The sequence below is a fragment of the Sus scrofa genome, chromosome 1 (genome assembly GCF_054392235.1).
Source record: "Sus scrofa isolate SSC_HxYL_T2T_F1_AM1 chromosome 1, Sscrofa_HxYL_maternal_Yorkshire_Landrace_v2.0, whole genome shotgun sequence".
NCBI lineage: Eukaryota > Metazoa > Chordata > Mammalia > Artiodactyla > Suidae > Sus > Sus scrofa.
Window position 1 is genome coordinate 265,830,247 of NC_139383.1, and position 14,252 is coordinate 265,844,498.

At 50.8% G+C, this 14,252-nt stretch overlaps 1 protein-coding gene and 1 long non-coding RNA gene across 13 annotated transcripts in view; one reads left to right on the plus strand and one right to left on the minus strand.

The window, feature by feature from the left end:
• AKNA (AT-hook transcription factor) overlaps positions 1-14,252 on the minus strand; it is a 60,046-nt gene that overhangs the window by 18,909 nt on the left and 26,885 nt on the right. For all 12 annotated transcript variants that reach the window (XM_084993759.1, XM_021067924.2, XM_084993739.1 and 9 more), the window contains exons 5-12: positions 10,951-11,107; positions 10,074-10,228; positions 7,602-7,661; positions 4,937-5,064; positions 4,285-4,492; positions 2,878-3,032; positions 2,599-2,778; positions 920-1,166 (exon numbers count right to left, since the gene is read on the minus strand). In XM_084993759.1, the coding sequence (XP_084849885.1) occupies positions 920-1,166; positions 2,599-2,778; positions 2,878-3,032; positions 4,285-4,492; positions 4,937-5,064; positions 7,602-7,661; positions 10,074-10,228; positions 10,951-11,107 (1,290 nt within the window). The remainder of the gene's footprint in view (positions 1-919; positions 1,167-2,598; positions 2,779-2,877; positions 3,033-4,284; positions 4,493-4,936; positions 5,065-7,601; positions 7,662-10,073; positions 10,229-10,950; positions 11,108-14,252) is intronic.
• LOC110256124 (uncharacterized) lies at positions 7-7,159 on the plus strand. The gene is made up of 2 exons (XR_002337394.2): positions 7-441; positions 2,326-7,159. It is a non-coding gene; the product is annotated as an uncharacterized LOC110256124 (long non-coding RNA).

Genomic DNA, 14,252 nt, shown 5'->3' on the forward strand with positions numbered 1-14,252 from the left:
GGCCTCACATTCCAGAGGCTCACAGGCAGGGAGGCTGGCCTGGCTCCCAACAGCCTGGCCCAGGGTGTGAGGGTCCGCAGGCGCTCGGGACCCAGCACGAGCACCAGGCCAACAGCGGGAACTCCACACCCTGAGAGGACCCTGAGCAAATGCCGCTGCCCTGAGGAGTGGGAGCCAGGGCCCGTGGGAGAGATATCGTCGCAGATTTCCTGAGCCGAGGAATAGAAAGAGAAGGAGAAAGCAGTCCCACGGCGAGAATGGCATTCTCATGTCCAGGCCTGGGCCGGGAACGCCGTGGTCCTACCTGGCAGCAGACATGCCCAGGCCCAATGAACTGGGAAAATAAAATTAATCAAACATGCACACCTCCTCGCATTAGACCTCTGCGTCTAATGCCAGGCAGAAAGATCACCCACAGAGTGACACAGATGGCTGACCCTGGTAAGTTCATGGTCAAGTGCAGATTCCTTACTATGGGTTCAATCGGGACTATTGTGGGGTGTGTTTGGGGGGGTGCACACATGCACGCTCGGCCACGTGCATACACATGTGTTACTCTATGGGAGGATCCATTGCACAAGTCACGTTTCCACAGTAACTTGTGACTCCTGCAATGGTTTAAAAGTTGCTCTTCTCATGGCATAAAAGGCATGGAGTCAAGGACCCTCTCCCCACCCCCAGCGGCACGAAGCAGGCTCAGAAAGATACGGGCAATGGGCTACAAGCTCTCAGAAGAGAAACCGGGGCTCCTAGCAGAGGGACCGGGGTGGCACTGGACATAACCCTGAATGCTGGGCAGGTTGATGACTGGCTGAGGCAGAAACAGCAGGCATTCTGAGCAAAGGCCTGAGGCAGAAAGCTCCAGAAGATGCAGAGAATGGCCTGGAGGCTCTGAGCCCCGCCCCACATGGACACTCACCTCCAGGGCGGGCCTGCCAGCTTGGCACAGAGACTTCTGTGGAAGGCGTTCAGAGATGCCACTTCCCTCTAGGCTGGTCAAACTGCTTTGGTGGGACGCTGCAGACTTGGTGCCCTGAGGGTGGGGGGGTCTTCTTGGGCCTGGAGGAGCCACCCCGGCTTTGCCCAGGCCCCGCAGGTGCCCCTCTCTGGCCATGGATGCTTGGGAGTCTGCTGGCTTCACTGACGTCATCTGCTCCCCGGTCTCCCTGGCAGGGAAGGAGAGGCGTGCCGACCCTGAGCCCTGGCTTGGGCTGGGCAGCCAGGCCCCAGGAGCCACACAGGCCAGGGGACAAACTCTGAGTCTAGCACTCCTGCATGTCCACCCTGGTTTTGCCACCTTCATGCTGTGTGATCTTGGGCAAACCACCTCCCCTCTCTGAACCTCACTTTTCTTTTTTTCTTTTAGAGCTGCACCTGAGACAGATGGACGTTCCCAGGCTAGAGGTGGAAGGGGAGCCAGCCTACACCACAGCCACAGCAACACTGATCCAAGCCACATCCATGACCTAAACCATTTCTTGTGGCAATTCTGTATTCTTAATTCACTGAGCAAGGCCAGGGATCGAACCTGAATCCTGATGGATACTAATTGGGTTCATTACCACTGAACCAAAAAGGGGAACTCCATGAAGCTCAATTTTCTCAACTATAAAATGGGAATGCCACCAAAACCCACCAACACACCACAGGGAAAACAGTGCTAAAATGCACTATAACAATCTTTCCTGGGCTTCTAGAATTTGTTTTCCACCTTCCTATTCTAGCCATTCCCATCAACCTCAAACCTACTCAAAAAGACTTTATGTCACTATTATAAATAGAAAGCCAGCCAGTATTTCGTGTTACGAATAGAAACTCTTTGGAAATAAATACAAGAAACATGAAAACAATATTATTATAATATAAACAATATTATTATAATCAAAATTATGGTTATCTATTAATGTAAGCAATATTATTATAATCTGATTGTTGCCTGCTTTAGCTCTGGGCCTGAGGTCTGCTTGTTTTCTCTCCCAAAACATGTGGCAGTTCCCAGGCCAGGGATCAAATCTGAGCCATAGCAGTGACAATGCCAAATCCTTCACCAAATCCCTAGGCTACCAGGGAACACCCATCTCTCTCTCTCTCTCTCTCTCTTTTTTTTTTCTTTTGTCTTTTTAGGACCGTACCTGCGGCATATGGAGGTTCCCAGGCTAGGGGTCGAATAGGAGCTGCAGCTGCCAGCCTACGCCACAGCCACAGCAACACCAGATCCTTAACTCACTGAGTGAGGCCAGGCATTGAACCCTCAATCTCATGGTTCCTAGTCAGATTCGTTTCCGCTGTGCCACAACGGGAACTCCTCTTTCTCTCTTTTTAAAGGAAGAGCAAGAGAGGCACTGAAGACAAAATAGCCCTAATAGCCCTGAGACATTCTCCCTGATGTGCACGGAAAGCGTGAGACTGAGGAGAGTAACGTCACTTAATACCACATCTGTTCTGCCAGAAATCCCGTCCCATAGCACCCCAAGTCATTTCAAGTGCCATCGAGGGCATATCTGAAACTGTAAAGCACTGCCTAGCTCACCGTGACAATTCCCACCCCTGTGGTGTCTGAGTTGCTCTGGGACCAGTGGGGGAGGCTGGCTGACGTACTCGAGGGGGGGCCTGTGACCCCTCTCAGCCTGCATCGCCAGGAGCTGCCTGGTGGGGAGCCTGGTGGCCGATCTTCCTGGAGCTGGAGCCTGCCCGTCGACTTGCAGGGTGTGGCCCTGCCCCTCCCCTTCCTCCTCCTCCATCCTCATGGCTTCTGGGAGGGGCTTCACACTGAGGTACCTGCAGAAGAACACAGAAGAGCGTGACCTCTGTCCAGCAGGGCCAGCAGGATCCAGCCGCGGGGCCGTCACCCTGGCCTCGCTCCTGGTGGGTGCTTACCGCTCTAGGAGGCCGTGGACATCCTCTTCCACCTGCAGCTCCTTGTGTCTGAGTGGGGCGGGGAGGCCCAGCGGCCTGTCCTCTACCTCATTGCTGGTAGCGCTCAGATCCAAGTTCACATGCAATGGGTGGGGCTCAAGGCTGCTGGTGTTGAGCTGAGGCCGGAAAGGAAGAGGGGCAGAGATTCGGCAGATACCAAAGCACCACTTTTAAGGACCTACCTCATGCTGGGCTCATGCGGGGGCTGAAGAGGAGGAAAAAGGTTAGACGCACTAACCCATCACCGTTTTATGTGTGTACGAAAGGCAGGGACGGGATCATGCCCCCTTCAATACTGGTTGCTGTTGGTTGAGCCCCTACTATGTGCCAGGCACTGTACAGACCTCACAGCAATCCCACCAGCACATACGGTTATTACAACCCATTTTATGGATGGGTAACTGAGGCTCAAAGGATTTGCCTAAAGTCACAAGGAAGTGAGGGGCGGAGCCAAGATTCAGACCATGATTCCCATTCCAATATGGACACCTGGCTTCTCAAAACAACTTCACTGTGGGAGTAGGAGAGCCTCTCAAAGTGATGCACTTGACATGACGGATTGTCTCTCTTGGGACTGTGATGTGGGCTGGAGAGAAGGCTCCAAGGCCCCTTCCATGTACTGCCCTTGTCCAGTGTCCTCGTTTCTGTGAATAGTCCCCAAACCACCCATGACCATGCGCTAGAAGCCTGGAGGTCATCCTTGGCTCCTTTGCTCCCACATTCACTCCGAGTCCAATCAAATGTACCTTCTACACCTCTCTCAAGTCCATTGCCCTGGCACCTCCCCGCCTCTGACCTACCTGCAAATCTTCTTGTATTGTTCCCTGCTAAAAAAAAAACCCAGCAGAGCTTAAGAACGTCCTCTTGATGTGACACACAAGCCCTACATCGGGGGCCCCTGCCTGCCTTTCCAGCCTTATCTCTTAGACAACCATCTCCCCTCACTGTCGCTACTCTAACCGCAGGGCCTTTGCACAGGCTGTTTTTCCTGCCAGATGGCTTTTTCTCTTCTGTAGCTGATAAATCCTACTCATCCTCAGATCTCAGTTAAACATAACTTCCTCAAGGAAAGTTTCTCTGTCCCTCTAAACTCAGATCTATTATCCTGTTATCTACTCTCATAGAATCCCACAATTCTCCTTCAGAGCACTGATCCAAGTGATAGTTAAGTAACTGTAACTCGTTCAACTAGACAGAAAACTTCATGAGGGCAGAGGCCACCTAGTTCTTTGTTTTCCACTGAATTCCCACCAGGGGTCATGAATCTTGGCGTATGGTACAAACTTCACAAATACATTGTGAAGAAGTCCATTAACGGAAAAAATAATAAATGAAGGAAGAGTCCAGTATGGTTGGGCAAAGAGGTACCTCGGGGCAGAGGGTCTGGAGGGCTGGTGTGGGGGCTTGTTCCAAAGGAGAGGGCAGGTCCGTTGGCTGGTGGGGGGAGGGCATGGCTGGGGGGCTGTCTTGAGCCACGTCTGACCCGCCTGGCTCAGGCTCCTGCTGCCTCTGGTCCATGTAGTCCTTCAGCTCATCCAGGCGAATGCCCAGCTGGAATATCTCTGCCTCCAGCTCCCTGGAACGAGGAAACGGCAGGCAGGTCTGGGAGGCTGTGCTTCAGAGCAGAGGCCCCACTGATGCTCAGGAAGGACCCGTCTGACGTCCTCATTTCGATGATGTGGAGAACGAAATCAACAGGATGAAAGTGGACTCCACCAGGAATCAGGAGGCCTCCGCCTGAGTCCCCCTCTGCCACCAACTGGCTGTGGGACCTTACGTAAACCCCTTCCCCTCCATCCTCAGTCTCCCGCTTCTTCAACTCATCTCCAAGGTCATTTCTCACTGCAGTGAGTCCAAAAGGGCACACATCTCAGCCTTCAAGTGTCCGCCATCTGGACAAGGTGCTAATTAGGATAGGATGTGCCCCTGTTCCCCTAGGGTATGAAGTTAAAGTGTGCCCCTCCTGAGGGATCCCGGGGCCTGCCCCATCTGTCCTCTGGCTTCCCTCCCCAGTATGTACCTGTCGGGATCAAATTTCCTGGGTGTCCCCTTGGAGCCGGCAAGCTGCTCAGCCAGGTGCTGCTCCCTGCAGGCCTTCAGGTACTCCTCCTCCAGGGCCACGTGAGCAGTCTTTAGCCGCTGGAAGCCCTGAAACCAGACAGGCCAGGAAGACCTGAGTGCCCAGCCCCCATGGGCTCCATCCTTGCAGACACAGTGGACGGGACAGCTCATGGGGGGCGGGCATGGGGTCACCCTGGGTCTGCGGAGGCCTCTAGGCCCCCAAGGCCCTAGAAGGCTGAAGTTGGTAACCCTCCGGAGACCGCCTGCCCTGACCGAGCTCTCTGCCATCAGACTGGCACAGCGGAAACACAGCGTAGAGCCTTGGACCAGCCCCAAAGGGTCCCAGTCCTTACTGGGCAGACCTGCGAGGACTCTGATGTTCCATGGCTGGCATGGTGTCGGATAGGCTCTCACAGGTGCCCGTGAGGACCTGATACTTGACAGGCCATGGGTCCTCATTCTGGATTCTCAAAACTGTGGATTTTGGAACATTAGTTATTCTTTTCTCAAATCCTTACAAATGATCACGACAGATGGTATTAGCATCGCCATCTTATTATTGATAATGATAACATTTACTGAACACTGAGGCTCTGTGCTAAAGCGCTGGGCATTATTCACTTAGTCTTCAACATAACCCTAATGAGAGGGTTATTGATATTCTCCATTTTTTTTTCTTTTTTCTTTTTAGGGCTGCACGTGCAGCATATGGAAGTTCCTGGGCTAGGGGTCGGATTGGAACTGCAGCTGCCGGCCTATGCCCCAGCCACAGTGATGAGGGATCTGAGCCCTGTCTGTGACCTACACCACAGCTCATGGAAACGCCGGATCCTTAACCCACTGAGCAAGGCCAGGGATTGAACCTGCATCCTCATGGATACTAGTCAGGTTCTTAACCCACTGAGCCATGATGGGAACCGCCTATTGTCTTCATTTAAAGAGGAGGAAACTGAGGCACAGAGAGGTGACTTAAATTGGTGAAGGTCACACAGTGAGTGAGCAAACTGTAGAGTCAGGATCTGAACCCAGGCCCTCTAGCTCCAGAACTCAGGGTCCTAACAATTCCGCTAGGCTCCTTCAGTAAATGTGATAGTAGCTAACTCGTGGCTAAAATTACAGGCTAAAATGAAAAGCATTAGCCCTAGCTTATTATCACCCTATTCCACTCAGTCTATGCTGATGACAGACTAAAGCCAAGGACAACCTAGAGTCCAGCCCCAAGTCAAGCTTGGTCTTCCAATGGCTCTCAACCTCCCTGGACATGGGAGAATTAGGAGAGAGGGAGAGAAAAAGAATGGTTTTGATTTTCAAGGTCCTTGATCACCTGTCTACTCAATGAGATAATATAATCCATATCCCCCATTTCGTAATTAGAGAACTATGTAACATCTATATAATACAGTGAGTAGTCAGTCACACTGTTATAGTGAAAATATCAAACCAAGTGTGTTGCATTTGCCCCCTCCCAGCCCTCCCTCAGCTCCTCTCCCCACCTTGCTCTCCAGCACCAGCTGGACTCCCTACCTGCTGGCTTCCCCTGGGATCTGTCTGAGCATGAGCAGGAGGCATCTATTAGAGGCCACATGGTGGGAGCAGATAGATCTGGGAGGGAACAGCTCCAACAGGTGCTAGTTGCTGGGCATCCCGGCCCTTGTTGAGCCCCTGAGGCTGCACACCCCTCTGTTAACAGCCCCTTCACTGATCCCTACACTCGTAGCTTGCTTTTTTTTTTTTTTTTAAGGCTGGACCGGATGCATATGGAGGTTCCCAGGCTAGGGGTTGAATCAGAGCTGCAGCTGCCAGCCTACGCCACAGCCACCACAGCAACGTGGGATCCGAGCTGCATCTGTGACCTACCCCACAGCTCATAGCAACCCCGGATCCTTAATCCACTGATCGAGGCCAGGTATTGAACCCACCTCCTCATGGATACTAGTCAGTTCGTTACTGCTGAGCCACAACAGGAACTCCTACACCCACAGCTTTGAGAGCTCCATCTGCCCCTTCCTGGAACCCTGGCCAAAGCAGCAAAAATTTAACTCTATATGTGACTACATTATCTAGAAATACCAAAGTCTAGAAAGAAGCCAATAATGGTTAGCTTAGGGATCTCTCTCCCTTTTTCCCCTGGTTTTCAAATTGTAGCAATTATTTTTCTAATAAATAAAAATTTAAAGAAAAAGTTTTTTCCCGGTTGCTGACAGGCACGATAATTGGTGGGAGGCTGTGCAGGGCAGTGATTCTGACCCTGGACTTGGGAATTAGACAGACCTGAGTCTGGGCTGTGCCACCTCCTGGCTGTGTGGCCTTCAAGTTGCCTCTCTGGGCTTCAGTTCATCCCAATTAAATGGGGATGATGACTGTGATTGCCCTGCTGTGTTTTTATGAAGATAAAATGAAAGAACGTGTGCAGTGCCTGGCACCCCACCATCATTGCTTAATAAGCGGTGACTATTGTGATGTAACGATCACTATTATGGAAAGCTAAGCAGGGGCTGTTTGTTCTCAAAGGAGTCGCTGTGTCTGGGATCGTCCGGTCCAGGCTGTCCTGCAGCAAGTGAGGCTTCCGAGACTGCGCTAAGGGTACAGAACAGCTGTCTGGCAGCTCCTGAAGTGGGCAGTACCTTGCGTTGGTCTCCGGGGGTCAGCCGTCCTGCTTGTATCAGTTCTGCAAAGACCTCCACCTGGGCATCAGGAGGGGAGGGAAATACACTCCATTAATCCAGACTCTGGAAGCTGAGTCCTGCAGACTCCCACATTTAGCCACGGTCATGCTTTGGTGCAGAGAGCTGGGCCTGCCTCGGGATGTGGGTTTTCTGACAAGCACAATCAGGCAGGCACCAGAAATTGACTCTACCATGGCCTGCGCCCCGGCAGCCATGGGAAAAAAATCAAAGTGGAACCCCCAGGAGTTTATCGACAGCAAATCATACTGGTTCACGTGCAGGAAACCAATGAGGCAAGAGATTTACTGCAGCATGGTGGTGGTGGGGCAATAGGCAACAATCTAAATGCCGTCCATGGAATAGTATGCAGCCATTAAGGAGAGGAAGGTATGACAAAAAAGAACAAAATAATGCCATTTGCAGCAACATGGATGGAACTAGAGAGTCTCATACTAAGCGAAGTAAGTCAGAAAAAGACAAATACCATATGACATTACTTATATGTGGAATCTAAAATATGGCACGGACAAACCTATCTAAAGAGCAGAAACAAACTCACAGACATGGAGAGAGACTTGTGGTTGCCAAGGGGGAGGGGGAGGGGTGGGACGGACTGGGAGTTTGGGGTTAGTAGACGCAAACTATCACATTTAGAATGACTAGACAATGAGGGCCTGCTGTAGAGCACAGGGAACTATATCCAATCACTTGTGATAGAACATGATGGAAGATAATATGAGAAATATATATATATATATATATATATATATACACATACATATATATGTGTGTGTATATATGTATAACTGAGTTACTTTACTATACAGCAGAAACTGACAGAACATCGTAAATCAACTATAATAAAGAAATTTTTAAATACTACTTATAAGCTGTAATGACATAAACCAATTACTTATGGGGTCTTGAACCAGAGACTAAATGTTAAAAAAAAAAAAGATGAAGACATGTGTTCATTCTCACATATAATTGCCACCAAGACCTAATTTTCAGTGTCAAATCAAGGTTCAGGACAGTGTGTAGGGTATGCTATCATCTGTATAAAATACAGAGAACAAAAAAGGAAAAAAATGCAGATACAGTAGCTTACACGTAATAAACTATCTCCAGAAGGATGCAAGACACTAAAATATTAATTGGTTCTGGGGAGGAGTATTGGGTGATACTCACATTTGGGGGCATGAAAAAAGTCAAGGTACACACTTATGGGACCATTTCTATAAATGCACATGTGTGCAGTAAACATCTCTCCAGTTACTGGACCTCGAATGGTGGTGATAAAAAGGAGCACAGTTCCAACAACCTGGGTGAGCCTTGAAAACATCATGCTGAGTGAAAGAAGCCAGACATAAAAGGACAGCTACTACATGAATCCATTTGTCGGAAATATCCAAAATAGGTAAATCCAAACAGACAAAAAGGAGATGAGCAGCTGCCAGGAGCTGGGGTATAGGGACAGGGAAGGGGGAGTGTCTGCTTAATGGACATGGAGTTTCTTAGTGGATGAGGAAAATGTTCCAACTTTGATTATGGCGACGGTTGTGCAGCCCTGAGTAGAGTAGAAGCCACTGAAGCAGTAACTTTAAATGACTGGATTGCATGTTATGTGAATTGTATCTCAATAAAGCTGTGAAAGAAAGAAAGAAAGAAAGAGGAAAGAAAAAAGAAAGGAAGGAAAGGAGGAAGGAAGGAAAGAAAAGAAAAAGGAATGGTGGTGTTTCTCTGAGTTTGTTGTACGGACATGGTGATGTAACTATTGCGTTTCCCTTTTTGCAATGACAGCTAGGAAGCTCAAAGCCAAACATCGATCTGATAAAGGTTCAGGGTCCAATGGTGATATTGTTTGTTTATTCACATCTCACTAAGTTCATTTTTTTCCTACCCTTACTTCCCCTTTGCCCCCGTGGCCTCACTTCCGTTTTCAGAATGTGGTTCGGAAGCTGCTTTAAAGCGCTTTTGGAATGAAGCCAAGGTATAGTTATAAATAGACTTGCAAACAGTTCATAACTGAAAATATAAAGGTCCCTTGAGCAGCGACTGAGAATTGATTTCTGTAATGAAAGGACTAAGGAGGTGGGTGATGGATCCGAAAGAGGAAAAGGCAGAGTGGAGCTTTAAATCCCCTTCCTTCCAGAATCCTGGAAAAGCTGCAAAGTCCCCTCCCAGGAGTGAACCGAGAGATACTTTCAAGCACAACTGGAGTTTGATGAGAGATGATGCCAAATAGGGAGTGAAGCCTGGCACGGGGAACCCAGTGACTCTAAAATCAGGGTGGGGGTGGGGGTGGGGGTGCGGGGCTGTTGCTTCTGAGTTAATTCCAGCAGGGAAGGGAACAGTAAGCCTCTGCAGACAGAGGCTCTGCGTTGGCCAGGTGAGTTCTGTCTCCTGTGGCAAAGCCGGGGACCCACTCACCTTGGCCAGGAACCGGCCGGCCTGAGAAGCCAGGTCCTGGGCCCACTCTGCTGAGGGGGGGTCTGGGGCGATGCTCGAGTTCTCTGGAAGCCGGCCTAGCGCCGCCACGCTGGCGGGGGAGGAGGGGCTCAGGTCTCCTCCAGTTGACGGCCACCCTGGAATACAGAACCACTAAATGTTAGGGCCCGAATGGTCCTTCCTGGGGCTGAGAGACGGATGCTGCACCTCAAAAGCACCAAAGAGACAGCGCAGCCAGCGGACGCTTTCCCCATCTTCACATCGGCCTGAGGACGTGGCCGGGGCCACTGTTCCCATTTATAGGCGAGAACAAAGCCTGGATCTGCCCTCGGCACAGCTAGAGCCAAGCCAGGCCTCTGGGTCCCCAGTCCCTAGTGTGGGCGCTAACTCAGAACGATGCGGAGTCAAATGCGGGTTCTCCCCTGCAGCAGCGTGACCTTCCCCATGTCCTGACCTCTCCGAGCCCTGGTCTCCGTTACTGTCAGTGGGGTAACACCAGGGGGCACCTCACCAGGTCAATGTGGTGATTCACTGGGATCACCTGGGGCAAAGGCTTGGAGCAGGGCCTGGCCCGCATGTGGGCTCTGCAGTGACGAGGCTCTTTGGCACACAGCTGGTTCAAGATCCCCCAGCTGCTAAGTGGCAGAACAAGGGCTTCACCCAATTTGCTCGGGCTCAAAGCCGACATTTGCCACACGTCCATTTGACCTCTTCAAATCAAAGCCCCAGAGAGAGGCCTCGCCTCCCTCCCTCTCCGGGCCTGAAGCCAGCGCCACCCCAGGGTGAACCAAGTGTCCCCAGAGCAGACTCACAGACAGAGGGGCCCTCCCTCCAGCCATATCTCGGCTCCCAGACTCACCTGGAGCCTCAGAGGCCTGCAGGCCCTCGGCGGGGCCCGGCCACCGCTCCACAGAGCGGGGCTGTGGGATGGTGAAGGACAAGACCTTGGTGGCCTGGGGCACCGTCCCCGTGTGGATGTTGCGGCTGGGCTGGGGCGGGTCCGAGTACAGGTTGACCTGTTGGAGAGGGGAGGCATGGCAGAGTCAAGTCAGAGTCAAGGCATGGCAAACTCACTCAAAAGACCTTACTTTCATTCATGCCGTCACTCAGGCATGCAACAAACATGCCTTGAAATAATAAATATTACCTTTAAGTAGAACCTTTGGGTGGGGGCCAAACACCAGGCCAAGGGCTTACATATCTTTTCATTCTCTTGGCAGCCCTGAGAGGGAAATGCCACAGGCCCATTTTACAGAAGAGGAAACTGAGACTGGGAGAGGTCAAGTTACGTCGCTCAAAACCTCCAGCTGCAAAATCCTTGGGCTGTGATTATAACCCTGTTCTCACCCCAAAGTCTGTGGTTTTCCATAATAATATTTGATAAAATAATTTATGATACAGTCATAGTAGTATTAAAATATAATATTTAACATAGAGCAAGTGTAATTATATTACAATAATATAATAATTACTATAGTTATTTATTTGTTTATTTATTTTTGCTTTTTAGGGCCACACCCGCAGCATATGGAGGTTCCCAGGCTAGGGGTCCATTGGAGCTATGGCTGCCGGCCTACACCAGAGCCACAGCAACACCAGATCCGAGCCACGTCTGCGATCTACACCACAGCTCACGGCAACGCCGGATCCTTAACCCACTGAGTAAGGCCAGAGATTGAACCCTCAACCTCATGGTTCCTAGTCAGATTCGTTTCCACTGTGCCACAACCGGAACACCATTATTTTTTTTTTAAATGAGAGTTGCAACGTGTATTTCAGGCTCTCTCTTGTTTTTTATTATTTTATTTTTTGTACTTTTTTTTTCTTTTTTGTCACACAGGCAGTATGTGGGAATTCCTGGGCCGGGGATCACACCTATGTCACACAGCAGCAACCAGAGCACGCAGTGAGAACACAGGAGCCTCAACCAGTTAGGCCACCAGAGAACACCCTGCTACTGTTATTAATAAAAACATTTCCGATCATTATTGTTCTATTGATAATAACAGCAATCAGTGGCTGTTTGAACGCCTGCGTAAACCAACAAGTGAAGGAGTTCCCTCTCGGTTATAGCACAGCTCCATCATGCGAGGATGGATTTCATATGGTAAACAGGCCAGTGTGTGGAGAGAAGTAGAGACAGGCAGATGGCCTAGGAAGACCAGCTGAAGTTAAAGACCCACAGGCAATACTGTGGTTTAAACTATGGTCTGGCCAACTATGGTCTGTTTTTGTGGCCAAGGTTTTAGTGAACACAGCCATGCTCACTTTTTTTTTTTTTCCTTTTGTCTTACTAGGGCATCACCCTTGGCATATGTAGGTTCCCAGGCTAGGGGTTGCATCAGAGCTGTAGCCACCGGCCTACGCCACAGCCACCCAGGATCTGAGCCACATCTGCAACCTACACTACAGCTCATGGCAACCCCAGATCCTTAACCCACTGAGCGAGGTCAGGGATCGAACCCTTGTCCTTGTGGATACTAGTCAGGTTGTTAACCACTGAGCCATGACAGGAACTCCCATGCTCACTTGCTTATGTATTGTCTGTGGTTGCTTCATGCTACAAAGGCAGAGATGAGTTGTTACCACGGAGAATGTATGGCCCACAAAGCTGAAAATATTCACTCTCTGGCCCTCTAAAGAGAAAGTTTCCTGGTCCCTGGCTTAGCGTGTGAGCTCTGGGGTCACATCGAGGCTCTACCACTGCCCTCCTTTGAGTCCTAGAGCAGCTGACTGAACTAACCTGTCTGTGCACAAAGTGAGTGCTCAATAAGCAGCAGCCACCACGGTCACATCCATCATCAAGAATACTGTCATCATTACCATCACCACCACCACCACCAAAATCAGCATCACCACCATCCCCATTATCACCATTATCTTCACCATCAGCATCACCATCATCACCACCACCATCAGCATCACCAACACCGTCATCTTCACCATCAGCATCAGCATCAACACCATCCCCATTATCACCATTATCACCACCACCACTACCACCATCATCATCAGCATCATCACCACCACCATCATCTTCACCATCAGAATCAGCATCAGCATCCGCAGCATCAGCATCACCGTCATCACCATTATCACCACTGTCATTATGTGGCCATCATGGAGGCAGGTCCCTAAAAAAACTACTCTCCTGTGGTACTTCGGTGTCCCCCTCAGTGCTCATGACATCGGGCAGCTTATCGTACTGTCCTCTGCTACTCTAAGGTCAGGAGTGGGCAGTTCAGGGTGAGCCCCTAGGCGCACAGGCAGGCAGCCTCTCCCTGCTTAAGCTGCTCTTCACGTCTCGGTTGTGGCAGAAAAACCTACTCCAAAGGGAGGGACAATGGCCCAGCCATGACTTGGCCCCCGCTGCCTCCCCCTCTTTCAGGCCCAGCCTCTGATGAGAACAAAGCTGGATTTTAATAATCCCCTTGGCCATCTGCTCAGGCCTGCCTGTGGGGACTTGTCCACCAGCACCGATCCTCCCAAGGTGACCCAAATCTGGGGGAGCCCCAGCCTGCCTGCCCTCCCCCATCCCCTCAGACCTGCCTACCAAAGGCCCAATAGGACTTGGGGCCTGGGGAAGCAACAGGAACAAGCAGCTCTCAGCACCTCTGTTTCTGCACTGGGACCAAAGGCCTGTGCAGAAGCCTGGGAAGCAGGAAGCTGGGGGTGAGTGTGGGCCATTGCTGAGCGGCTCAGGTCCGTCCTTCCTGGACCTGCCTCTGGACACAGGTGGAACCCACCACAGGGACCTCATTTAAACCAGCCAATCCCTGAGGCTGGATTGGCTCCTCAGGGGGGTTAAGCAGTGAAGGATGGACCAATGAGTGTGGGAAACATTGGGTTAAATAACTGACTGTTCTCCGCACAGATGGGTTTCTCACAGCCTTTAACATGCTAATGGGCTTTATGAATGGGGCGGGCAGTGGAGGGAGTGGAGAGAATAGGAAATGTTTCTCCGACTCCTCTGAACACACAAGCCTCCCTCCGCCTTACCCCCAATCTCCTCCACCCCCCCTCACCGCCCCCCACTTTTCCAACCCACCCCCACCTCCGCCAGGGGCGTCTGGACCAACAAGTGACCATCAGAACACACACTTTTGGAAAGGCGGTTTTGGAGTTCCCATTTGGCTCAGTGGTAATGAACCTTGACTAGGA